General features: G+C 39.6%; 2 protein-coding genes across 3 annotated transcripts in view; one reads left to right on the top strand and one right to left on the bottom strand.

Moving 5' to 3' along the window:
• The window catches only part of UTP20 (UTP20 small subunit processome component), a 91883-nt gene extending 79327 nt beyond the window's left edge, over window positions 1–12556 (top strand). For both annotated transcript variants that reach the window (XM_060025460.1, XM_060025461.1), the window contains 12 exons: window positions 70–180; window positions 2461–2540; window positions 2974–3043; window positions 3174–3356; window positions 4078–4209; window positions 4686–4818; window positions 6591–6778; window positions 7519–7590; window positions 9893–10156; window positions 10356–10482; window positions 11755–11900; window positions 12185–12556. In XM_060025460.1, the coding sequence (XP_059881443.1) occupies window positions 70–180; window positions 2461–2540; window positions 2974–3043; window positions 3174–3356; window positions 4078–4209; window positions 4686–4818; window positions 6591–6778; window positions 7519–7590; window positions 9893–10156; window positions 10356–10482; window positions 11755–11900; window positions 12185–12340 (1662 nt within the window). In that variant the 3' untranslated portion in view covers window positions 12341–12556. The remainder of the gene's footprint in view (window positions 1–69; window positions 181–2460; window positions 2541–2973; window positions 3044–3173; window positions 3357–4077; window positions 4210–4685; window positions 4819–6590; window positions 6779–7518; window positions 7591–9892; window positions 10157–10355; window positions 10483–11754; window positions 11901–12184) is intronic.
• On the bottom strand, window positions 12556–25617 carry ARL1 (ARF like GTPase 1). Its single transcript, XM_060025466.2, has 6 exons — window positions 25271–25617; window positions 23765–23902; window positions 21735–21816; window positions 20582–20693; window positions 17770–17948; window positions 12556–16641 (listed from the first exon to the last, which is right to left on the bottom strand). The coding sequence occupies exons 1-6, from the start codon at window positions 25272–25274 to the stop codon at window positions 16611–16613; spliced, it is 546 nt and encodes a 181-aa protein (XP_059881449.1). The 5' UTR covers window positions 25275–25617; the 3' UTR covers window positions 12556–16610.
• Window positions 25618–25658: the final 41 nt, after the last annotated feature.

A 25658-nucleotide genomic window follows, 5' to 3' on the forward strand; every position in this document is an offset into this window, starting at 1 on the left:
AGCTTAGTAAACAACAGGCCATCTGCAGTAAAACATGAAATAAGTATGTCTTCTCCTTTTGTATCTCAGGCCATTTTATCAAGAAAGTTGTTGGTTCCAGAAATCAATGATGTCATGCGCAAAGTGTCCAAGCTGGCGATTTCTGCACAAAACGAACCTGTCAGAGTCCAGTGCAGACAGGTTTGTAGAGAGAGCTTATTCCCATGGCAAGGGCTGGGCCCTGCCTTCTCTGTTCGGTTTTTAGGTAGAGAGATGTCAACACTGAATTCTGAAGACTTTGTGTCATACTGTTGCTTTATTCTAAGACTCAGGAGCCCATTCACATACCAAGTGTAAGGCCACTTTTCAGTATAAAGAGCATTTTGAGTATAGCCCACATGTGGCATGTTTCAGATGGATGAAGAAACACATTTTCCTTCTGCAGCATGATAACCTGCAGCAAAGATTTCCAGCCAGTGGTCCAGTCATTGACCACTTAATGTATATCACTGTGTACCTGGTATTGCTGGAAGAGTGGTTAACAAAATTTTTATAGTCCCTGTCTGTCCTATAGCAGAGATGCGCAAAGCAGAAATCCCACAAGTAGTTATTAAATTACAGACATCCTGAGTGCCACGAGGAAGAAAGTAGTGTTGTATTTCATCACTTACAAGACACACCATTACTTACCTACCTCAAAGGAAGGGGAAAAAACTATGACAGTGATAAGATGGCATCAATTGTAAGACATCCCAATTTCAGATATGTTAAAATGTGGAAAACTGTGCTTCTTAAAATTGACAGAGTATGGAAGAGCATACGATAAGAGCATATGACATGGTGGAGGACCACCCTAATGTGATAGTGGGGGAAAGCTTTCCTGGGGATTGGCATATAAGCAAAGTTTGGAGGAAGAATAAGGCTTAGCCTTGCAGGCTAAGGAAGATAAGGCTTGAAGTGGGTAAGAGCTTAGCTTGTTGAAGGTGAATGACAGGGGAGGGGGCCAGATCAGGCAAGGCCTTGTGGTCTTGTTAAAGATTTAGGGCTGGGCTTCCCTGGTGGCGCAGTGGTTGGGAGTCCACCTGCCGATGCAGGGGACACGGGTTCATGCCCCGGTCCAGGAGGATCCCACATGCCGCGGAGCGGCTAGGCCCATAAGCCATGGCTGCTGAGCCAGCGCGTCCGGAGCCTGTGCTCCGCAACGAGAGAGGCCATGACAGTGAGAGGCCCACATAACGCAAAAAAAAAAAAAAAAAAGATTTAGGGCTTTGTTCTAAGAATAACAAAGAGCCAGTGAAATCAGTAGACAGAGGAGTGACATTAGCAGATTTATGTTCATACATTTGTCCTGATCTTATGAGTGCATATCAACCCGGGAAATGGAAGGGTCTGAATTGGAAATATGAACTCGGAGTTAAAGGAGGGCTTGGGCTGCAGAGGCCATCTTTAGAAAAAGTTAACTCGTTTAGGAAGAAGGAGGGTCAGCTGCTATTATTAAGTACTAGCTGCACGCCCAGCACTCTACATACATGACTTCTGTTTGTAACTATCCTTCAAAAGAAATAGTACCACCGTTTTATGGTTGGGGAAAAACAGGCCTTGGCAAGTTAAATGATGTGCTTAGTTCTCACAGTTTATTAATAAAGGAAGCTGAATAATACAGCAGTTTGCAAGCAGAGCCTGTGGATGCAGATAGGCTAGGCATGGGATTCTGGCAGTGTCACCGAGCAAGTTGCTTACCTTCTGTGCCAGCTCCATTCTCTTCATCTGCAAAATGGGATCATATTACTTACTTCCTAAGGAAGTAATGAAAACCAACCAAGAAACACTTAACCCAGTGCTTAACACAAAGAAGGTAGTTAGTAAATGCAAAAGTTAGTAGTATTGGGCTTCCCTGGTGGCGCAGTGGTTGAGAGTCTGCCTACCGATTCAGGGGACACGGGTTCGTGCCCCGGTCCGGGAAGATCCCACGTGCCGCGGAGCAGCTGCGCCCGTGAGCCATGGCCGCTGAGCCTGCGCGTCCCGAGCCTGTTGCTCCGCAACGGGAGAGGCCACAACAGTGAGAGGCCCGCGTACCGCAAAAAAAAAAAAAAAAAAAAAAAAAAAGTTAGTAGTGTTATCACTATTATTGTTATTCTTATTTCAGGGGAAATACAGGGTTGAACCACAGTCCATACTCAGTTCACCACAGCCTCCTATCAGAGAGATGAGCTGCCAGTGTGTGAGCTGAGATTTGGAGCCCTGAACAACCATGCTAATGATGGGCCAGGACTTGACGCTTAATCAGGCAAGACCTGAGGAAGTGAAGTGGGAGGAGAAAGGAGGGGCACAGTTATTGACTCAAGAGGTGGACTTCACGTAACTGATCACCCTTCTGAAAGGTCTTTGTAGCCTACCAGTGTGTCCCAGAAAGCAGCTTAGGAAAGAGGAATCCTGGAGGGACAGGATCCAAGTAATCTCTTGTGTGACTTCTGTTCCTAGGTTTTTCTGAAATATATTCTTGACTATCCCCTGGGGGACAAATTGCGACCAAACTTGGAATTCATGCTCGCTCAACTGAAGTAAGTTGAAGCCATAAACTACACAAGGCAGTGGGGTAGGTTCTTCTCTCCTTTCAGTGTGTGGACTGTCTTGAAAAGAACAAAGCCGAAATGTAATGGCACATTCTTTGAGGATGCTATCCTATGAATCACTGACTTGACTGTCAAGCATTGTGCATGGCTTCATATAGCAGTTCTGCAAGCTGCTTTTCAGTTCACTCTGACCATCGATTGTCATTAGAGTCCACTTAGGAGAACAGTAAAAATCTAACAAAATTACATTTACAACTGCATAGTAGCATGGTAAGTACATGTATTAAAATTGGGAAAATGGAGGTTTTTTCCACTTATTAAGAAATAGACTGGCACCTTGAGACAACATTTTAAATTCTTAAAAATAATTATTGGTAAATTTTAAAGTTACTAACAAGTCCTTCTAATGTTCTTACCCTAGTTATGAACATGAGACCGGGAGAGAGTCCGCCTTGGAAATGATCGCTTATCTCTTTGACACATTCCCTCAGGTACCGTGAATCACAAAGACAAACCCTGTGTTTGTTAACAAGCTGTGGCTCCCAGGAGCCCAGGGTCCTCTGTTTGTGAGACATCTGTGAGAATTCCAGTCTGAGTGTGCTCATAAGTGTTTTCTTTCAGGGACTGCTCCACGAGAACTGTGGAATGTTCTTTATTCCTCTTTGTCTAATGATGGTGAACGATGACTCTGCCATGTGTAAAAAGATGGCATCCATGGCAATCAAATCCTTACTCAGTAAAATCAGCCTTGAGAAAAAAGATTGGCTCTTCGATATGGTTACCACCTGGTTTGGGGCAAAGAAGGTTAGTGTTGCTTTTAGTCATATGGCAAAGAAAAGTCTGAGCTTTTGGTGTTCATACTTTAAATAAGAATACATATTATACATTGTTGAATTAATTTTTCCCAAATAGCTTTATTGTTTTTACTGGGTTACCTTAATAATATATTCTTACAGTAAAATTTCAGAAAATATAAGAAGTTACAGAGAGTAACAGAAATCACCTGTATTCCCACTACAAGGTCAATGTCACCCAGTTACTCTACATGAATGTATTATAATTTACTTAACCAATCCCCATTGATGAATATCTTTGTTTCCAATTTTGCTTATACAATTTATAGGATGTAACTTTTGCCAATAATTATAACCACTTGCTGACTCTACCCTCATCATCACTGGCCCATCTTTGTGGAATATAAACAACACATGTCATAACTTAATATTGGCTTTGAGTATTAAAATCAGAATGGGGTCGGGGGGCTGAAACTTTTTCCTTTTTTTTTTTAATTTAAAAATGAGAAAAAATGTGTTATTCAGTGGATACCACTTTTTTTAATGTTGTTCTGGATGGTGAAGATTTCTCTATATTTTTCATGTTAGCAACCAAAAATCCACATTGTGTTGATTTCTGGTATCATAAAGAACTACTGAGGACAGGGTCATGCCCACCTTCATTTTACAGTTTTGGAAACAGCTCCCCAAGTTGTGCTGATATTGTCTTGTGATGGTTTTATTTTCGATAGAGCTTAAATAGACAGCTAGCTGCCCTCATCTGTGGCTTGTTTGTGGAAAGTGAAGGAGTCACTTTTGAGAGAAGACTTGGAACTGTTCTCCGTGTGATTGAAAAGGAAATTGATCCTGAAAACTTTACAAATGTAAGTTATTTGCTAGGGAGTAAAACTCTTGCTTATTTTAATAGTTTTACTTGAGGTGGTATAGCTAATAGATTAAATATTTGAGTTCAAAAATTTTTTTATTAATAAAAGCAAGAACTCAGTGTAGTTCTATCTTCTTTTTAAAGTGAAGATTAAAGTAAGTTATCTTCCATAGTATATGTCGATCAAAGTTTCTTAAGCCCCCCAGGAGACAGCAATGTCTGGAGGCATTTTTGGTTGTCACAACTGGAGGGTAGAGGGATGCTACTGTCATCTAGTGTGTAGAGGCCAGGAATGTTGCTAAACATCCTCTAGTGCACAGGGTAGCCTGCCAAAGCAAAGAATTATTTGACCCAAAATGTCAGCAGTGTTTAGGTTGAGAAACTCTGGTATAGATGTACATCCTAGAGTAAAAATGTCCATCAAATACTTTGAAATTATTGTCTTAATTGATTTAACATCCCTCCTAATTTTAGATCATGGAAGAGACTGAAGAAAAAGCTGCAGATCGCCTTCTGTTTAGTTTTCTTACACTGATAAGTAAACTCATCAAGGGATGTAATATTATTCAGCTTATCAAGCCCTCTGAGACTCTGAGTAAAATCTGGAGTAAGTATTTCCTTTTTATTTAAATCTAAAATTAAACACTTTAGAAATATATAATGTCAGGTGAAAAGTCCATGATAAAAAGATTTAAAAGGCCCTTGCAGATTGATTACAGTGAAAAGATTTTTTTCTGGGGGAAAAAACAAACAAATAATATATGCATGTATATATGTATCCTCATAAATAATATATTTCATTTATAAATAAGAAAGAATATTAATTATGGACGAGTAAAAGAAAGGAAAAAATTTCCCAAAGTCCTCCTTGCTACTTGATGATTATTTGTTATACATTTCCATCCAGTCTTCCTTTTGTCAAATAACCATAGGGGTTTTTTTTTGAGGTTGCATAATTCCATATAAACTTTTATATCCTGTTTATACCTAAGTAGGCATATTATAGTACTGTAACATACTTAGTAGATATCTTTTTAAATGGCTAAATAATCCATAGTATAAATGTGCCATAATTTACTAAACCGTTTCACTTCTGTGGGAATATTTAAGTTATATATTATTTAAATGAAATAAAATAAAGTAAAATTCATTTCTTTAAATGAAAAATAAGATCCTGGAATTTTTAATTTAACGTTTTAGTTTTGATTAATCAGTAGGAAATAGACATTGCAATGAATGTTTTAAATACCCACTTGTTTTAAGAGAACTCATGATTTTATGAGAAATAATCCAGTCACTAAGTTACTATATGGCCTACTCTGGTATGGCTCCACTGAGATAATTACAAAGGTTCATATAGAAAACAAAGTAAAACCATCTTCCTGAAATAAAGCAGCAGAGACTAAAACTCAGATATGAGGTGGCTCATTTAGAATTTCAGTCTGTTACCACAAGGCTTTTCTACTGTACTTTCCAAGTGTGGTATGTGAAGAATGGCCCTGTATCATAAGAGTATGATCTTTTTTTTTTTTTTTTTTTGTGGTACGCGGGCCTCTCGCTGTTGTGGCCTCTCCCGTTGCGGAGCACAGGCTCCGGACGCGCAGGCTCAGCGGCCATGGCTCATGGGCCTAGCCGCTCCATGGCATGTGGGATCTTCCCGGACCGGGCCACGAACCCGTGTCCCCTGCATCGGCAGGCAGACTCCCAACCACTGCGCCACCAGGGAAGCCCCAAGGGTATGATCTTTAACGGCTCATCCTTAAGATAGTTTAAGGGGTCATGTTTAAGGATATGAGCTCTGGGGCCAGATTAAGCTGGGGCCCAGGCTTGGTTCTGCCTGTTACAGCTTGGCACGTTACTTAGCTCCCTCTGGAACTATAAAATGGGAATGACAGTTCCAACCTCACAGAACTGTTGTGAGGTCTAAATCAGGTAATATGTGTAACACGTTTAGCCTATGCCTGGCACATAGAACACCTCAATAAATGATACCTTTCCAGTCAGCTACTTGGAGCCACTGATTTCAATAGTTACGAGAAAAGAATATGTACCCATGTATATATTTACCTTAATTTTAGTTTAGAAATTGTAGTTGTTAATGCTACCTTATCTCCTTGAGTCTTCAGCTAGTTCTTATGAAACTGGTCTGTTTTCAGGCTGACTCAAAGCTCTCTCGTATCATTTACCATGGTAGAATTGGTTCTCTAGTTGCTTCCAGTCTCTCCACGTCACTTCCGGGAAGCAGGGGCTATTTTGTTCATCTTTGATTCCTAAATCCAAGCACATAATAGATACTCAAGAAACGCCTGAATTAGTCACGCTCACCACCACAGAGTCAGGAAAACCTTGACGTCTGAGGATGCGCTTTGGCTCCCTTAGGTCACGTGCACTCTCATCTGAGACATCCGCACAACTGGGTGTGGCTCACCGCAGCCCAGATTTTTGGATTGCTCTTTGCCTCTTGCCAACCGGAGGAACTTATCAGAAAACGGAATGTCAAAAAAACTAAAAAGAAACTCTCAGAACCTGTAGCAATCAGCTTCCTAACAAGTGACCTTGACCAAAAGGTAAGTTTTCTCTAAGACTCTTTCCTTCCCTCATCTACGTGAGATGTTCATTCTGGTTCCTGTAACTGTCTTGGGCTTGGCCTTGGGATAAACTCTTACAGTCAACAACTTGATGCACATGTGGATCCATAGGAGTGTTAGTAACTAGAGAGGGGTCACCCTCAAGTCCAAGATTTTTCAAAGATAATTTTTAGACCATTGGTCTAGTCAGACTTTTGATTTGCTTATTTAGCATATTTATCTTCCATTATATATTTAATTTCTTTATCAATACTGGCAAATAAGATACTGTCTGTCCTGCCTCCATAACCTTGTTGATGACTTAATGAGATCATGTTCCTGAAAATGTTAGGTAGGGACCGTGTGTTATCTGTCTCCGATTTCGTAGTGCCTAGCACAATGCCTGGCTTATAGTGGGATCTCCATAAACATTGAATGAGCAGAGAGTGGAAGGGAAGAAAACAGGGGGGGAAAAGTATTTGAATGTAAAGTTGTCTGCCAGTAATCTAAAGGATTATGATCTATATCTCCCCATGTCCTGGAGCTAAAATTCTTATGGCAAATAGAAGGGAACATTTACACAATTTCTGGTCATGAACCTTCCCTCTCCAGATCTACACAGGTGGTCATTCAGAGCAAAATCTCCTACCTTAGTTGTATCATTACAGTTACTTGGAGTTTTTAAAAACAGTCAGAAATACCCTGCATTGTGTCTGCCAATGTCCATTTTCTTTTCACAGATGAAAAGTATCTCCCTAGCCTCTTGCCATCAGTTGCACTCCAAATTCTTGGATCAGTCTCTAGGAGAGCAGGTAAGTATTGTGATCCTCCCAGTTAAATAGAAGGGACCTATTCTACCAACAGTATAGGAATAAGCTTAGGTTTGGTTTTTGGTTTGGTTTGGTTTGGTTTTCCCTAGTTAAACCTTGGGGAATTAAATGAAATATAAACAAACACTTAAATACCTGTTCAGTTAGGCACATGTATCTAATTGACTCTGGTGTCCATACTGGGATTACTCCTGGCTCCGTTTAAAATTCCCAAAAAAGATGATACAGTGGGAAGCTGGCTGTTTATCTTTTTCATCATCGGTTTTAACATATCTACTCCACGTTGCAACTGAAGCTTTGAAGGACAATGATTGATTTTTGTGGTTCTTTTAATTAATTTATTTATTTTTATTTATTTATTTTATTTTTGCCTGCGTTGGGTCTTCTTGCTGTGCGCGGGCTTTCTCTAGCTGAGGCGAGCGGGGGCTACTCTTCATTGTGGTGCGCGGGCTTCTCATTGTGGTGTCTTGTCTTTGTTGCAGAGCACAGGCTCTAGGCACGCGGGCTCAGTAGTTGTGGCGCGCGGGCTCTAGAGCACAGGCTCAGTAGTTGTGGGCTTAGTTGCTCCGCAGCATGTGGGATCTTCCCAGACCAGGGCTCGAACCTGTGTCCCCTGCATTGGCAGGGGGGTCTTAACCACTGTGCCGCCAGGGAAGTCCCTGATTGATTGTTTTTATATTAAACTGTAATATTGAATTTCCTTCCCTTATCCCTGGAAGCGAAAGAGAAACCAATAATGTTCATGCTACAGTGTGGTCTGAGAATTGTCTGTCCTTAACAGAAGGCAGATGAATGATTCCATCACTAAAAAGCTTTATGTAGTTTCATATAAAATTTAATTCTAAGTAAAATATGGAGAAGAAAGCATTTGTAAATATGCAGTAAATGTGAATTGCTTTTGAATAGTTGGTCTACTGCTCCATTTTACTTTTTCCTCTTGATAGAGCAGTTGGGCTGGTAGATGATGAAGTGACATGGACGTGGTATCTAGATCTAAGCAAAGCACTTGACCACGTCTCTTGTGAGCCATTATGAACAACGGAGCAATGCAGATTAAGGGACGGGGCAGTAGAAACTAGGTGAATGTTGTATCTGAAGAGTGATCTCAGGTGGCATGCCATGAACACTGATACTTCTCTCACTTTTTTAAATGGCAGGGTTGGGGAGGGAATGGATAGCTATTCAATGGACAGCAAAGTGAGGCCAAAGAAATCATGCCAGGGTGGACAGTGGGTGGGGCCTTACACAATATGAGTTTTAATAGAGGATGACAAACCATACAAACTCGGGACAGGTAGGAAGAGATTTACTAGTACCAGACCAGGTTGAAAGAAATGATGGATTTTACTTCACCTTAATCTTAGAGTGAGTTAACAGTGTGAAGTGGTGCCGCAAGGAGAAAAGGCCTCCACATCTGGTTCTGTCCTCATGCAGGCCCGGCTTCCAGAAGGAAATGATAATCTTGGCATTAACTCTTGATGGCCAGGCTAGCCTTGGACAGTGTGGTGTTCTGAGTACCACATTTGGGGGAACTCTGGGTACACAGCTCCTCTAGCAGAGTTGCCCGGATGGTGAAGGAAATCAAATTCAACTTGGTTTCCTCCTTCACATAACGGGTGTGAAATACCCACGTCAGAGATTTCATGCATGTTGTAGAGTTAGGACTCAATAAATGGGTCCATTATTATAAGACTAAAAAATCACCCCTGGGCAATTGGACCAGATGGTATATGCGGGAAAGAGGAGCTCAGTGTTTAAGAACTTGGGCTGGAATTCTAAAGACCTTTGAATCCTGACTGACCACTCACTTGGTCTTTGGCTGAGATTTACCAACTCTGAGCCTTGGTTTTCTCTCCTGATAATAGTACCTAATAGGGATATTTTAAAGTTGAATTGGAATGCTGTATACAAGGTAACTAGTCAGTGCTCAGTAAATGGATCAGTAAAGGGAAACTGTTATTTTGGTGAAGAATGGATGGATGAAGGAATTTAATGGAATGGGGATCAAAGCTCTCTTGAAAAATGTAAATGGGTGATCCAGAATGAAATTATTTACTCAGTGGAACCTTACAGAATAGAAGTAGGCCAAATGGATAAAAGTTACATGGAAATAGGTTTGGACACACTGTAAGAGGTAAACTGAAGAATAATCCAAAAAAAGGCTTGATCGTCAGTTTAACAGTGCAATACCCAGTTTTCTGTTTTCTAATTGTAGGATACCTATTTTAGCTTCTGCACAATCAGAATCCAATTCTTACCCTTCCCCTCTGCCCCTTTTTTTAAGGTTGTTAAGAATTTGTTGTTCGTAGCCAAAGTCTTATATTTACTGGAACCTGATTCTGGGGATAAGCAAGGTAACATAAAAGAAGACATGGAAGAACAGGAAGTTTTAGGTGATGGCCTGGCCAGAGAGGATGTGGAAGAACACAAGGTGTGTGCAGACAAGAATGAAGAGCGGAGCGAGCCAGCCACGCTGCTGTGGTTGATACGGAAGTTGTCCCGGATCGCAAAACTGGAAGCTGCTTATTCACCTAGAAACCCGTTAAAGGTGCGATGCATGTGCAAAATGACTGAAAGTAGTCTTTTTTTTTTTTTAAGTATTTTAATGGTTTTAGTTATCCTCCTAAGTCCCTAGGAACTTTTGAACCCAGAACTGCAGCAATAACATCTGCCCTGAAATAGACCTTGTTTTCTAAATTAACTCTGTGTAGCTGCAAGTATAAAAGAAAAATGATCTGTGCTTTCAGAGAACATGCATCTTTAAGTTTCTCGGAGCTGTAGCAATGGATCTTGGAGTAGACAAGGTGAAGCCGTACCTCCCAGTGATCATAGCTCCTTTGTTCCGAGAACTGAACAGCACCTATTCGGACCAGGGTAATTCTGCGGCCTCTCTTCTGAATACTTGCATGTTAGGATTCCTGTCTTCTCTCCTGAATGCTTCCTTCTTCCTTTCTGTCCTCCCTCTCTGCCAGAGTTTAAGAAAGAAAACTTGCTAGGTATCAAGACAATTAACAGCAAGCAAATAAGGCATATTTGTGTTATTTTTAACTGTCTTCTCTCCTATATGCTTTCTTGTGTCTAAGAGTGAACGTTTCTCTCCTAAAAGATGATGTTTTACTGCTAAGCATAGATTAAATATTCAAAGAAAAATAACTTGGGGTGGTTCTAAACCTCATAGTGCTGTGAAAAATAATGAACAAATGTTATTATATTCTCAAAAATTACAAGGCAAAAATATGAAATAGTTTTTAGTTCAAATATTTTAAATTTTCCAATTTTTTTTTCTTGCCTGGTACATTTGGTACATTTGGTACCTTTGGTACATGATATTAGGAAAAGTGGGAATTAGGGGTTGGAAAGAGAGGGGTTGGAAAAGTGGGAATTAGGGGTTGGAAAGAAAGTGGATGTTAAGAATTTTAAAAACAAAAATGAAGTGAATGTCAAAATAGAAGCTGTTTTAGTCCTACAGCCTGGAGAGAGAGTTTCCTTCTTAGAGGTCAGGTTGACTGTGGTTCCCAGCCAACATTTATTGAGCATCTAAATAAGGGTTCAGCGGTGGAAAAGGCCCAATCCTCATCTTCAAGAAACTTGCAATCTACAGTAGGTGTCATGAGCTTTCCTGAAATTGAATGCAGAAATCCTCGACTCTTTGCATTTGGGAGAGAGGAGGCAGGGAAGGGTGGGAGAATATGGCTTTTTGTCAGCTTCTCAAAGGAGTCTTTGATCCAAAAAGAGGTTACAGCCAGCGCCAAGCCTCTATGACCCGGGAATTAGAGAAACACAATTACCTTTCTTTGCCCCTATCTGCAGAGAGCTGAGCAGGTTAATAAAGGTAACCCAAAACATTTGTCAAGTTCTCAAATTACTTTGATGTCTTCTGAGCCCAGATTCCCTTGGGAAGTTGCTTCATGGTCTCTGATCTCTTGCTGCATCCTGGATGAGGTGTGGCTCAGAGTGCTGTGTCCAGCACTTCTGCTTGTTCTCCCATCTCAGCAACAAAGAGGCTAGTTTCAGATCAGTGTTTAATGTTGAAATGATAAAAGTGATAAAGCCTCAGGAGTTTAAATTTTGTGTGTTGTTAATTTTCTACATATTCAAATGTGTCCTTCCCTACGTGTTTCTGATTATTATTGTGTGCGTGATTAGATCCTTCGCTGAAGAATCTATCCCAGGAAATCATAGAATTACTGAAAAAGCTGGTTGGGCTCGAGAGCTTCTCCTTAGTGTTTGCCTCTGTACAGAAACAGGCTACTGAGAAAAGGGCACTCCGGAAAAAGAGGAAGGCTTTGGAGGTAGGCCTGCTCTTTGAAGAAATGGCATGTTCATTAGGCTTAACTATTTTTAACCAGGGGTGTGTGCATGCATGTGTGTCAGACTTACCCAGGGAGGAAAGAGGAGTTGGATGTATTTGAGAAGTGGGACTTTATAACTGGGGCTCCAGATTTTCTTCAATGGGCATGTATTGCATTTGTGATGTTTGAGGTGAACAAAATGGTCCATTTCTGCATTTGATTTTTATTGGTTTAACAGTCACTTTAAAAGTAGTGTAACATTTCTATTCTATTCTTTTTTCAAGTTTGTAACTAATCCTGATATCGCTGCCAAGAAAAAGCTGAAGAAACACAAAAATAAAAAGGAAGCAAAGAAGAGAAAGATCGAGTTCCTGCGTCCCGGCTATAAGGCCAAGAGACAAAAGAGCCACAGCCTGAAAGATTTAGCAATGGTGGAGTAAAGTGCTCCCTGTGTTAATACAGTGTCCCAACTTACCCCGAAACATGAACTTTCTAGTGTATCTGCTGGTCCAAAATCATAGGTTTTATTATTTAATTTAAACTTTGGCACAGGTTGTATATTATACAGTTTAATATAATTCATGCTTATTTTTAATTAAAATATTTCATACCACTACTGTATCTTCACTGTCTAAAAAGCATTTGACACTAGTGATAAAGAGCTTAAAATGTATTTTTCTTTTTAAAAATACACATTAAAATAGCAAGACAACATGTAGAAGTTAGGAATAAATCAAACAAATGATTTGCAATACCTGTATGGAGGAAATTATAAAACTTCATCAAAAGGCATTAAGAAAGATCTGCACAAACGGAGAAGTATAACCATGTTCATGAGTAGGAAGATTCAGTATCATAAGTTGCTAGTTCATCCCCAGTTGGATCCCACTGGGTAAATGCGTAACTGAGCAAAATCCCAAAGGAGTTCTTCATATTATCCCAACAAGCTGATTCTAAAATTTATATGGAAGATAGTAAATCAAGAATAGCCATGATGCTTTTAAAAAAGGAGAGTAGGGTGAGGGGCCTGCCCTCTCAGATATGAAAAATAAGATCAAAAGTGCTGTCTGTGGAGGGACGATGTGATAAATTCTACTTCATTAAAATTAAGACCGTCTACTTACAAAAAGATACAACTGGGACATAGTATGTACCATATACTGATAAAGGATTAGTAGCACCCAGGCTATATGATGAATACCTGTGAATCAACAAAGATAATACAGTAGGAAAAGTGGCAAAAGAGAGAAATAGGCATTGCAGAGGAAATATAAATGGCCCTTAAACCTCAACATTTAACAAATATGGCTATACCAATATTAAAGTACTTATGTACTGGTTAGTAAGTAGTCACTATCTTGAGACCCCAAGTGCCACCCTGGCTATATGAGTCCCTAGACTCCATGTCTCCCCATACCAGAAATTAAAGGACTAATACCTGGACTAGTAGGGGTCCTCCTGCATCAGCTATGTCTAGTTGTTAAATATTTTTTTGAGTCACTCCTCCTGTATTTAGCCTCATTAATAATTAGGAAAATGCAGATTAACATCAGAATGAAATTCCATTTTGAACCCTTCAGATTTATAAAGCTGACAATACCAAATGTTGGCAAGCATGGTGGAGGAAAGGGCACTCTTATAAACCACTTTGGAAAACGATTTGGCATTATCTTGTTCAACCATATCTTTTGCCTCTCTATACACTTGATGTAGAAGCAATGTTCTTTACTGCCCAATATATTTGGAAGGGAGGGGGGAGAAAGAATCTATCCTACGCTTTACATTTTATTTAATTCTCATAGTCTTCCTGAGAGCTTCCTAAAACTCATTATTTTACAGATGAGGAATCTCATCTCGGATTAAATAATCTACCTAAGGGTGACACAGGTTGTAGGTGGCAAGAGTTAAGATTCAAACCCAGGATTGAAAGCCCATGCGCTTTGTAATTTGTAATTATGGGATTAGAAATATTATAGCATAAGGCATAGGAATCAAATGTTCAAACATTCATGAACTTCAGAATTTGTGTTTTGATGTAGTTTATATATCAAACGAGTTCTCACACTTCTAAGGTGTTTGTAATGCGCCCAAAGGATAAACATAGGGCATCTCGGAAGGCAGACTCAATTCTAAGTGATTTAAAGTGCATGTACTGCTTTTATAAAAATTTTTAAATCAGAAAACAAAATACTAAAGCAAAAATCAGGAAGAATAAGTATCTCAAGTATATTGAGCACAGCTTTGTTTTAATCAGTAAATATTTATTGAGTGCCTAGTATGCGCCAAGCGCACCATACTAGATGCAAGGGATTCTAACAGTAGATGATGTATGGTCCCTGCCCTCAAGGAGCTTACATTTCCACAATTTAAAGTGCATCTCAGGTATTCTGGTAATAGAATTCCACCTCAATTTCTCATTTTTGAAAATTTAATCACATGACACAGCACAACTACCAACCAGAATTATAAAATAGAACGTTAGAGCTAAAAGAAAACTTTGACGTTATTTGTTCAAAAAGAAAAACCAAACAAACAAAAACTGATGGAGTGTGGCCCTTTGTGCCTAGAACTCATGTGTTCTGATTTCAAGTTTGGTGTTTTTTTCATTTTCAGGCTTCTCACAAAACAATACTCAGTAGATTCTTATAAATGAGAACTTTCAAACTCCTGTAACATACCTGTACAGTTGTTTCCTGCTAGATAAGGACCTTTTAATTCATACCATATTAAAATAAGTGTATGCTCTATTTACCCCATCCTATTCTTTGTGACAAACCAGAGGGCTCAGGATCATCCAAGTGCTGGCCTTGGCTACCAGGACTACACGTCAGGCAGCACTCGCCTGCCAGGGCCGCCCCTCCACTGACTTCTACTTTCACAGTGTTCCTGAACCACTGGGGAGTATTTAGCCACTTGGGTACAAGCCCAGCAGTGGATATGTGCCACTGACCAGACCCAAGTATGAACTGCAGATGTACTATTTCCCAGCTGACAAATATAAAAGCATTACTATTTGAACCATGAACATATTCTGAGGTGCCATAATGTGCCAAGCACCATACTGGATGCTAGGGATACAGACATGAAAAAGACAGTCTGCCCATCAGGAGTGCCTCGGAAACTATGAAACAATGTTAGTTATATGCTCAGTTAGTAATATTAGGTGCACTGGGAACACCTGTCCTGGGAAGAAGGTCTCCAAAAGCTTTCCAAGAAATCAAATTAGGAGTGGGTGCTAGAGAACAAGAAAAGTCCCACAGATTAGAAAAGAAAGTCAGATTCATGTGAGCTGAATGACCACTAGCTTTCCTGAGACCTGAGGGGCACAATGGTATTAAGTTCTCTTTACTGGCATCTAATTTTTTAAATGCTGTCTTGTCCAACTAAAAAAATGAAAAAATTGCTCCCAATTTTAGTAACTACTAAGGACTCTTATTTACTTCTGTCATACTGTAGACTGGGTTGTTTGAAAAGTTCCTTTAAGAAGTCCCTTAGAATATAATTGTTTTTGACAGCCTAGCAGCTGTAAGCCTAATTTTTAAACGAATACTTAATTCTCCCTGTAGAATCAATAAGATTTTGACTTTTCACCAATCAAATTTACATGTTCAATTACAGGTAGATAAAAGGAATCAAAGGCAGCAAAAACATCTTTTACAATGCTTCTTAAAATAGATCTTTTTAAAAAATTTCCTTTCATGTGAAATTTTCTTTAATGTGTTGTGAACTCCAACAAATATAACCATTTGGGATTGTTTTTACTACCTCTACTAGTAAGGACAAATAAATTTATAGACATTATTTTGATTGTAATGTGTCTACTTCAATTAGCTTAATTTTATATAAGGAGTTAAGCTGTGTTGTCAATGTTGGCATTTTCAGGAATTTATGGTATAGTTTATGGGACAAGCTTCTGACCCTGTGAAGTCTCACTTTAAGCCCTCTTCCCACCTCCCTAGCAGGTGACACTGGTCAAGCCAGTCTATCAGAATTTTGGGTCCATGTCCATAAAAATGAAGATGTAAAAATGATGTCCTAGCTACCTCACAGGGTTCCTGTACAAACTAACTAGGAGGGCCCAAATCTGTAAAAATTTCCCAACAACCATAAATACTATAAAATGATAATTACAGATAAGTCAGTGAAGATAGCCACCAAAATAATTACTTCAACTTCACACCTATAACCAAAAGCTTTTAAATGAAACAGCTTAAAGTGGTCATTAAGCAAATGAAGACTATAATTAACCCACGCTAGGTTCCTAGCCTACTCTACTGAGCCTTATCTTTGGAAAAACTTAATTCATTTTAGGGGGAAAAAAATCTGAGTTAAGATATTTTTTAGTGTTAATACAAACAAGCTGCAACCACTAATTTAAAATTGGAGGGCTTTTTCCTCAATAAGAGTACATTCTTTAATAGGACTGTATCTGAATAAGAATTCCATACAAATAGAATATATACCTTAACACAAGATAACAAGGAAGGAATATTTTACATTATACAGAACACACATTCAGTTGATTCAATCACAATGAGTTACCCTTCCAACCAAATACTTATTTTTAATACTTATTACAAATGTTGCAGTCAGTTTGGTATATGCTGGCAATCATACAGTTTTAACATTTAGTAGTGTGAAGCACACTTTAACTATTTCCAAAGGGATACGTGATGTGGTCTTCGTTTCAGAGGAGCAGAAGTGACTGAATTACTGTCTGCTCTTCAGTGTTTCAACTAACCTGTGAAGAGAAAATGAACAGTTTCATAAGATTAACTTCAAACTTTCAGGTATAGATCATTTATTATATAAATTTTATACTGGAGGTGGATTCCAAAGCACTTTAAATGATGAAGGCTAAGACAGTTATATTAAAAGAATGAGGTTATGGACTCAATTGCCATGAGGATCTTTTAGCTTTCACTTTCTCTGCTTTGAATGAATAATCAAAAAAGACCAGGGATTTCCCTGGTGGGGCAGTGGTTAAGAATGTGCCTGTCAGTGCAGGGGACACAGGTTCAATCCCTGGTCCAGGAAGATCCCACATGCCACAGAGCAACTAAGCCCGTGAGCCACAACTACTGAGCCTGTGCTCTAGAGCCCACGCGCCGCAACGACTGAACCCATGCACCGCAACTACTGAGCCTGCATGCTGCAACTACTGAAGCCCATGCGCCTAGAGCCTGTGCTCCATGGGAAGCCACTGCAAATGAGAAGCCCATGCACTACAACAAACAGTAGCCCCCGCTCACCACAACTAGAGAAAGCCCGCATGCAGCAACGAAGATACAATGCAGCCAAAAATAAATAAATAAATATTTTTTAAAATAATAAATAAACAAATAAGCAAAAAACACCAGATATCCACTTTCCAGGCTGCTACTACTACAGCCAGGCCAGATGTGGATAATTCAGAGATGAAAACTAGTCTCAGTCTTCAAGGAGATGACAATTTAATGAGCAGATGCACAAACCAACTACAAGACAGTGTAACAAGTACTACTATATCACTGACCTGTGACAAGGACCTCTATGTGTGTGGTAAGGCAGTGGGCATGAAGTTATGTCAGGGAAGGCTCTTGAGAAACACAGAGCCTTAACCTAAGTCCTGAAGGATAAGGAACTGGAGGGTGCGGTGAGGTAGGGGAAAAAGCTAGAAATACAGCAGAGAGCTGGTGGCTTATCTAACTATAATTAGGTGTGGTTGAAATAAAAGCAGATGTACATGAAGACCAGTGGAAGAAAAGGGTGGAGGAACAATATGGAAAACTGATAAATAATCTGAATTTCATCCTTAAGACCAAAGGGAAATGACACATGTATGTACACAGTGCATGTACACACAGATGGCTTCTGGAAACATACTTACCATTCCATTGCCTCATCAAGGCCAGTGCCTTTGGTTGCTGAAGTTTTGAATATTTGCCATTTTCGGTCCTTCAAGGCAGGTAACCCAAGTGAATTTGCCATCTCCGAGGGAGTCATGGCCTGTTCCATGTCCTGCTTATTTGCAAACACCACTAAAATGGCTTTCCTCAGCTCTTCTTCCTAAATAATATAGAAAAGTTTGATTTCTTCTAATCAATTTGCTCCCTTGAGTTTGGGAAGAAATGCCAAAAAAAATCCATTATTTTAAAAGCGTATTTCCTAATTATTAATATACAATGTTCATTATAAATTATTTGAAATTATAGAGAAGTATGAAGAAAAGAAACTTCACCCATAATCCTATCTCCTAAACATGATCACTGTTTAACATTTTGGGTATTTTCTACTGCTTTGTAATTCAGATACTTATAGTTTATTTAGTATATATATACATTTAAGATCACATTTAAATACAGTTCCATACCCTGCTTTAAAAAATAAACTAAACATTAAATTGTGGATGTTTTTCCAAACTATCAAAAAAAATTTTTTTTAATTAATTTATTTTATTTATTTATTTTTGGCTGCATTGTGGCTTCATTGCTGTGCGCGGCCTTTCTCTAGTTGTAGCGAGCAGGGGCTACTCTTCATTGTGGTGCCCGGGCTTCTCAATGCAGTGGCTTCTCTTGTTGTGGAGCATGGGCCCTAGGCACACAGGCTTCAGTAGTTGTGGCACACGGGCTCAGCAGTTGTGGCTCACAGGCTGTAGAGCACAGGCTCGGTATTTGTGGTGCACGGGCTTAGTTGCTCTGCGGCATGTGGGATCTACCTTGACCAGGGCTTGAACCCATGTCCCCTACATTAGCAGGCAGATTCTTAACCACTGCGCCACCACGGAAGTCCCTCAAAAAAAATTTTAAAACATTAATGGTACAGCCACTATGGCGAACAGTATGGAGGGTCCTTAAAAAACTACAAATAGAGCTACCATATGACCCAGCAATCCCACTACTGGGCATATACCCTGAGAAAACCATAATTCAAAAAGAGTCATGTACCAAAATGTTCATTGCAGCTCTATTTACAATAGCCCAGAGATGGAAACAACCTAAGTGTCCATCATTGGATGAATGGATAAAGAAGATGTGGCATATATATACAATGGAATATTAGCCATAAAAAGAAACGAAATTGAGCTATTTGTAATGAGGTGGATAGGCCTAGAGTCTGTTATACAGAGTGAAGTAAGTCAGAAAGAGAAAGACAAATACCATATGCTAACACATATATATGGAATTTAAGAAAAAAAAATGTCATGAAGAACCTAGGGGTAAGACAGGAATAAAGCCACAGACCTACTAGAGAATGGACTTGAGGATATGGGGAGGGGGAAGGGTAAGCTGTGACAAAGCGGGAGAGAGGCATGGACATATATACACTACCAAACGTAAGGTAGATAGCTAGTGGGAAGCAGCCGCATAACACAGGGAGATCAGCTCAGTGCTTTGTGACCGCCTGGAGGGGTGGGATAGGGAGGGTGGGAGGGAGGGAGACGCAAGAGGGAAGAGATAAGGGGAACATATGTATATGTATAGCTGATTCACTTTGTTATAAAGCAGAAACTAACACACCATTGTAAAGCAATTATACACCAATAAAGATGTAAAAAAAAAAATTTAATGGTTATACTCTACACTAAGAATTCATGCACCATAAACTATATAACTGTTTTCCAGTATTAGATTCTTCCTAGATTCTTTTCACTCGACTATTAGAGAAACCAAAGTGACAGAATCATAATACAGAAATCTTTGTGTGAATCTCTATTTCTTTAACACAATTCTCTAAAAATGGAATCAAAGTATGAAATTTTTTTCAGGTTCTTGTTACATGTATTAATAAACTGCTGTCCAGAGAGCCTGTAACAATTTCAACTCCACGAACAGTGTATGACAGTGCCCATCTCCAATGCAGCTTTGGTAGAACTGAAACTATATATTTTTCCAAACATAGCATTTCATTATATGCTTATTTATTATTAGGGTATTAAAAATACAAATGTTATTAGCAATAAATTCTTCTCCTATAAATTGTAGGTTCATGCCTTTTGCTCCCTTTTCTATTGATTTGCAAAAGGTATTGATACGATTAAGATCACTAATCCTTAGTCACTGGCTGTAAAACTGTGTCTTGGTTCCCCATTTTACCCTAGCTTGTATTGTTTGGCATCTGAGCTTTGTGGATTTTTTTGTTTGTTTGTATAATATCAATATAATTAAATCTATCTTTTCTTTTGTAATTCCTTCCAATTCTTGGATTTAGAAGGACCTTCTTAATCCAGAAATTTTAAACATATTCCCTTATAATGACTTCCATTTTACATAATTCTTTACTCCATTTAGAATTTTTGTGTACAAAAGTAAAACAAATTGATTTTGTGTCTGTAAGTTTTAATATAATAGTTCTGACTCATATTCCACATGTACTTTATATCACTAATACATAAATATTAATTGATTGCATCAATTAAAAGTTACTTCTGGGGCTTCCCTGGTGGCGCAGTGGTTGGAAGTCCGCCTGCCGATGCAGGGGACGCGGGTTCGTGCCCCGGTCCGGGAGGATCCCACATGCCGCGGAGCGGCTGGGCCCGTGAGCCACGGCGGCTGGGCCTGCGCGTCCGGAGCCTGTGCTCCGCAACGGGAGAGGCCACACCAGTGAAAGGCCTGCGTACTGCAAAAAAAAAAAAAAACAAAAACAAACAAACAGCAAGCAAATACAAATGATTTACCCACATTTTAATAAAGTTTTCTTACCTCCAACATGGCAACTAACTCTGATTTGGAAATGCCAATTCGGTCTCGGTCACAACTGTCTACTACATAAATGACTGCATCTGTGTTTGAATAATAACATCTCCAGTATGGCCTGAAGAAAATTCAGAAAGGGAGAATACATTATTATTTGAAAGAAGAAGAAACTGGTATGTTAATTCATATGCTAGGACTTGGCAGTGATGGGGTGGGGGGTATTACTTGCCAATCCTTCCCCATCCATGCCAGAATCAATGCCATAATGATTCATTGTTTCTGATGGACATATATCATATCCCTCAGATGGGATGGGGTGGAAAGAATATTGATAAACATAAATCACAGGACCAAGGAGCTTCAGAATGAGTTCAGACTTTAGGCTGAGAGAATATATTTATAATCTACAAAATCACTAAATGTACCGATAAAAAAAGTTCCACACAGACCTGATTGTTACATCTTAACTAGAAACTCCTTAAGAGGAATGAGTTCTTTAAAAAAAATTTTTAATATGATTTTATGTAACAGACATTAAACTGATCACTGAAGACACGAAGTAGAAATGGCTAAAATAAGAAACTGACTCAAAAGTGGTTCAAGAAATAAAATGAGTTACCGGGCAGCAGGATGTCTGGGGAATGCACTACTGATCTTTTAAGATGGTAAGTACCCTAGTGAGTGAGCAGTGACAGTCACTAAACATTCACAGTTGCCATGTCAAGCACAGGATGCTGGGCAGGAGACTTGAATTCCAGAGGGCATCTATGTTCACATTAGTCCTAAATGGTGGGCCCAAAAGGTATTTTTATGAAATCCAAAACAGTCTGTCTCACAGAGGAAGGGACTGACAAGAACTAACTAGAGGACCCTTTTTATTTAAAAACTACTGAAGTAATTAGGTCTTGAGATTTTCATGAAAAGATTTTTCATTGAAGTGATATCTGAAAAACTGGCTTCCTTAGATTTTAATTCTTTAGTTAAAATTTTTAATTCTCAGATTTTAATTGAGAGAATAAGGCCATTTTACCTCATTTTAAACTAGGTGTCTCCCATTAAATTACAAAAGAAGACATATTTTGGTTTACTCCTGTTAACCCTAAAGGAGCCAATAAAGAAAGATTCAATACTACAAAATGATCTGCCCTTTGCACCATACCTGATACTTGTCTGTCCTCCTAAATCCCAGACTTGGAATTTTAGGTTCTTGTATGTTACCGTCTCAACATTAAATCCAATGGCTGGAAAAGAAATCAAATTAGCAGTATATGTAGACTAATACATTCCGTCTTCAAAGTATCCAATCTGACTTTCAGCAATTAATGGTAACTGCTGAATCACACTGTTAGTTCAAATATCATCCCACTTAAGATAAGACAGTATGCTGTGCTACACATGCACACATATGCACACCAATCAGCAAGATCAACACCACTTTCAGGGTATATAAGAACCCCCAGCTACCTCTGCAATTATATAATTCTTAGCTCAATGGAAACCCTATTATGTTAAACTCCCTTCAAAATACAGTACTGGCATACAAAAGTGTTCAGAAAGTTATATTTAGAAAGGACAGTTGCAGATGTATTACAAAAAACGGAATTTTGGTAGGTTGCAAATAAACAGGGAACAAAACCAAGAAAGCCTAGATAGACTCTAAACTTCAGTAGGTAAGGGCACAGCAATGGCTGTATACCTCTTTATGGAAGCTGAGTTCTCTAAGGCTGGCAATCTCACAGACCCTCTGAAGACTTCCTCGAGAGCTCATTTGTAATAAGGTCATAGCGAGATGGTCAAAGGGGAGGAGTCCCATCCCTTTTCCCAGCCATCCTTCTTAGCTGGAGCTCTCGCATCACATGCCTAAGGCAAGATATTACTATCTTCCATTGAAAGGAATCTGAAGGAGGTGGAGAGGTTACTGAAAAAAACTTAGGAGCTACATATACAAATATTACTAAGATTTCACAAACTTAAAAAAAAATCAAAGTAAAAAATGACTTAACAGCTATAACTGGACAATTTTTTAGATTTAAGTTTATACTGGCAAATGACGATTATGAGTATATGGCAAGTATAAAAAAATTACTATAGCAAACCTGAGTGAAAAACTAAAAAGCAAGTTCATGATGTCTCCCTTAGAATTAAGCAGCAGGGTAATCACTGTCTCCAGCCTCAGTTAGGAATGTTGTTTATTTGCAAAGGACAAGGGCGTGGTATGAACCACATTTGCTGAAATGCAATCCACTGGGCTATGTGTATTGCAGGGGCCACGGTGACTCAACTGTAGCAGATTGAGTTGGGTGATTTTGAGAAGGAAAAACCAAGGAAACTGAAATTTACTGAAGGTGGCATAAAGAAGTAACAGATGACACAGGGTTTGAAAAGTTCTTCTTTCATAAAAGCTACACTTTCTTTTTAATCTGGAAATTTAAATAGTACTAAATATAGAAATACCTTGAGTGACAGAGTAACTTTAAAGGCATAATTTAAATATTCTTGAGCAAACTCTACAAATTATTAGTTTAAATGTACTAATCTTACTAATCTAAGTAAATTCAGGGCATCAAATGAAAATAGGATAAGTAAAAGAACAGTCTTCTTATGTAGTAAATTAAGACTGTTGGAGAATATTCTTCTAAGATATCAATTGATTTAAAGTCAAGGTGTTTCTTTTCTTGATATTTTTAAGTACCAGATTCAACACTCAGTCTCTTCAACTCAGATCTTTAAAAATAATCAACAGAATTACTAAAGAGAAACTAATCTTAATCAAATAGTAACAAATACAGAAAAAAACCACTTCACATGTAATAATATCACCTCATATCTATGTAATTCTTTACACAGGCTAACAAAGTATTTTATATACTAGATTTATTTTCCCCTCAAAGCCAATGTATATTTATTATCTTCATTTTATCAAAAAAGATACTGGCTCTCAATGAGATTAGGTGGCTTAACCCTACCCAACTTTTAAAACAGCCCTAAACAGCAGAACCCAGCCATGCACAGGGGTTCATAAATTACACCAAACTGTCTGTAAATTTATGAAAAAAAGTGTTATAAATATTATGCTCATAGTAGAAGTTTGCGAACCTTATCAATTACATTATATATTTATTCAGAAATAAAGTTATGTTTGATGGAAAGAGAAAGCCCCTATAATTAGCTTATCATACCAACACTTACTAGGAATAGTAGTAACGACTTCTCCAACCTGTAATCTGTACAAAATTGTAGTTTTTCCTGCTCCATCTAATCCCAAAATTAAAATCCTCATTTCCCGGGTTCCAAACAGACTGGAAAAAATGCTTGAGAAAAAGCCACCTTAAAAAATAACAAAGATGTATTTCAAAATCATTTCATGAACTAGGCCCACAAAACATTTAATCTTACCCTTTGAAAGCTACAGCAAATTAAATAATACTGTAATCTTTTCCTCGATTCATAGGTGCCTATTTTTGCTTCCAATGAAATACATTATTCAACATCAAACTAGTAATTACTGATTGTTACCATGTCCTGGATACTGTGTCAGGCAGGCACAGAAGATACACTCAAAAATAAGAGAAACAGGACCACTGCCCTCATGGAGCTCACTTTCTAATCGAGAGAATATGGATATCTTAGCATGATCTCCTCACTATCCCCAGAAACCAAAGGGCAAACCAGAATGACAGTGGGACAATGAGGTCCTTGAACATGAAAAGCAATTACTGTTGTACAGTAAGTACCTTCAATCACTGATGCCACACACAATACCTGGTTATTTTACCAAGAAATGGCAAAATTAAGAGCTGCAAGTCTGGAAAAATGAATCCACTATGGGTTAGAGAACCTTGAACATCTGTAACACAAGGGGTGTAACGTGACAAAATCCTTTCTACCTTTTACAGGTTAAAAAGAAGCAGAAGAATAAAACTGAAGGGGTTATGCAAAAAGACAAGAAAGCGCTTCTGACGTTCCACACCAAGAAGTAAACTCCCCAGAAAATCGCTGAGCTATTTAAATAAGGCAAAGAATTTGCATCATTTGGAGGGTTATAAACAAGTTAAGAAATCTGCACCTTCATTTGGGCTCTAGCGGGGAGGGAAGCTCTACCTGATGCTTGCGATGACAATGTAGTTCCCTCAATCAGCACTCCAAAAATTGAGATTAAAATGTCATCGCTGACTAGTAATACACTCCCTGCCCATTTCCTTCTCCACCTTCTCTACAGGAAAAGATACAGGTAAGCAGACAAACGCCAAGTCGGCCGTAAAACATTACGAGCACCACCCTCTTTCGGGGTTTAAACTGACGCAGTCCCAGCGACCAGGGAGAGAGAATCCAGAAGCTCATCCTTCACCCAAGAAACCTGAGCGAACCTGCGACTGACACGCTGCCAAGCTTCGCAAGACCAGCTCCATCCAGCAAGTGGCGCTGGGTCCGAGGGGATGACGTAAAAGTTCACCGACCCGCGCTGCCCTCACCTCTGACCCCGCCGGGAGAAAGGAGAACGGTATAAGACGGGGGCGAAGGTTCGAGGCAGGGTCCACGCACACAGGTGAAAATCTAAGGTGAGTTGCGTCCTCAGCAGTCAGCGCCCTAAGACGCTGGCTACTGTGGGCTTTCCAGGCCGGCCCCTCTCCTCCTCCTCCAGACCCCAGCCCTCGGCCTCTCAGCGCGCCCAGGCTCCCTTCTCAGATCCCTCACCCATGATGAACTGCCTGTCCTCCCTCGTCGACCGGCGGAGACTGGGCCCGGCCTCGGCAGCGACTCCTAATCGAGCCTCGGCGCCGCCACCTCCCCTCGCCTGGGCCTGCGCTGCGGCTCCGGCTCCGGCTCGGCCTCGGGCTCTGGTTCCCAGTGGGTTTCCTTGGAAGCCTGGTCAGCCAGCAACTTCCACGTCGGACCTCCCGGCGGGGGCGGGAGCGAGGCCGCCGCGACTGCGCGCCGGGAACGGCGGCTGAGCGTCCGCGCCGTCACTTTCGACGCAAGTCCCCGGCGCGCAGGGTGTAGATACTGCGGAAGCCGCAAGGAAAAAAAAAAAAAATTCAAGGACTCCAAGTCTCCCCTGCTTCTGTTTTCTTGGACAGGAAAG

Source organism: Delphinus delphis, chromosome 11, assembly GCF_949987515.2.
Source record: "Delphinus delphis chromosome 11, mDelDel1.2, whole genome shotgun sequence".
Taxonomy (NCBI): Eukaryota; Metazoa; Chordata; class Mammalia; order Artiodactyla; family Delphinidae; genus Delphinus; species Delphinus delphis.

Bases quoted from the DNA above. Each gene is read 5' to 3' on its own strand.
- ARL1 (XM_060025466.2), bottom strand. The intron at 21,817-23,764 runs GTAAGTGTTGGT...TTTCTTTTCCAG, and splicing joins AGTCGTTACTACTATTCCTA to CCATTGGATTTAATGTTGAG. The intron at 16,642-17,769 runs GTAAGTATGTTT...TTCTCTTCACAG, and splicing joins CTTGATGAGGCAATGGAATG to GTTAGTTGAAACACTGAAGA.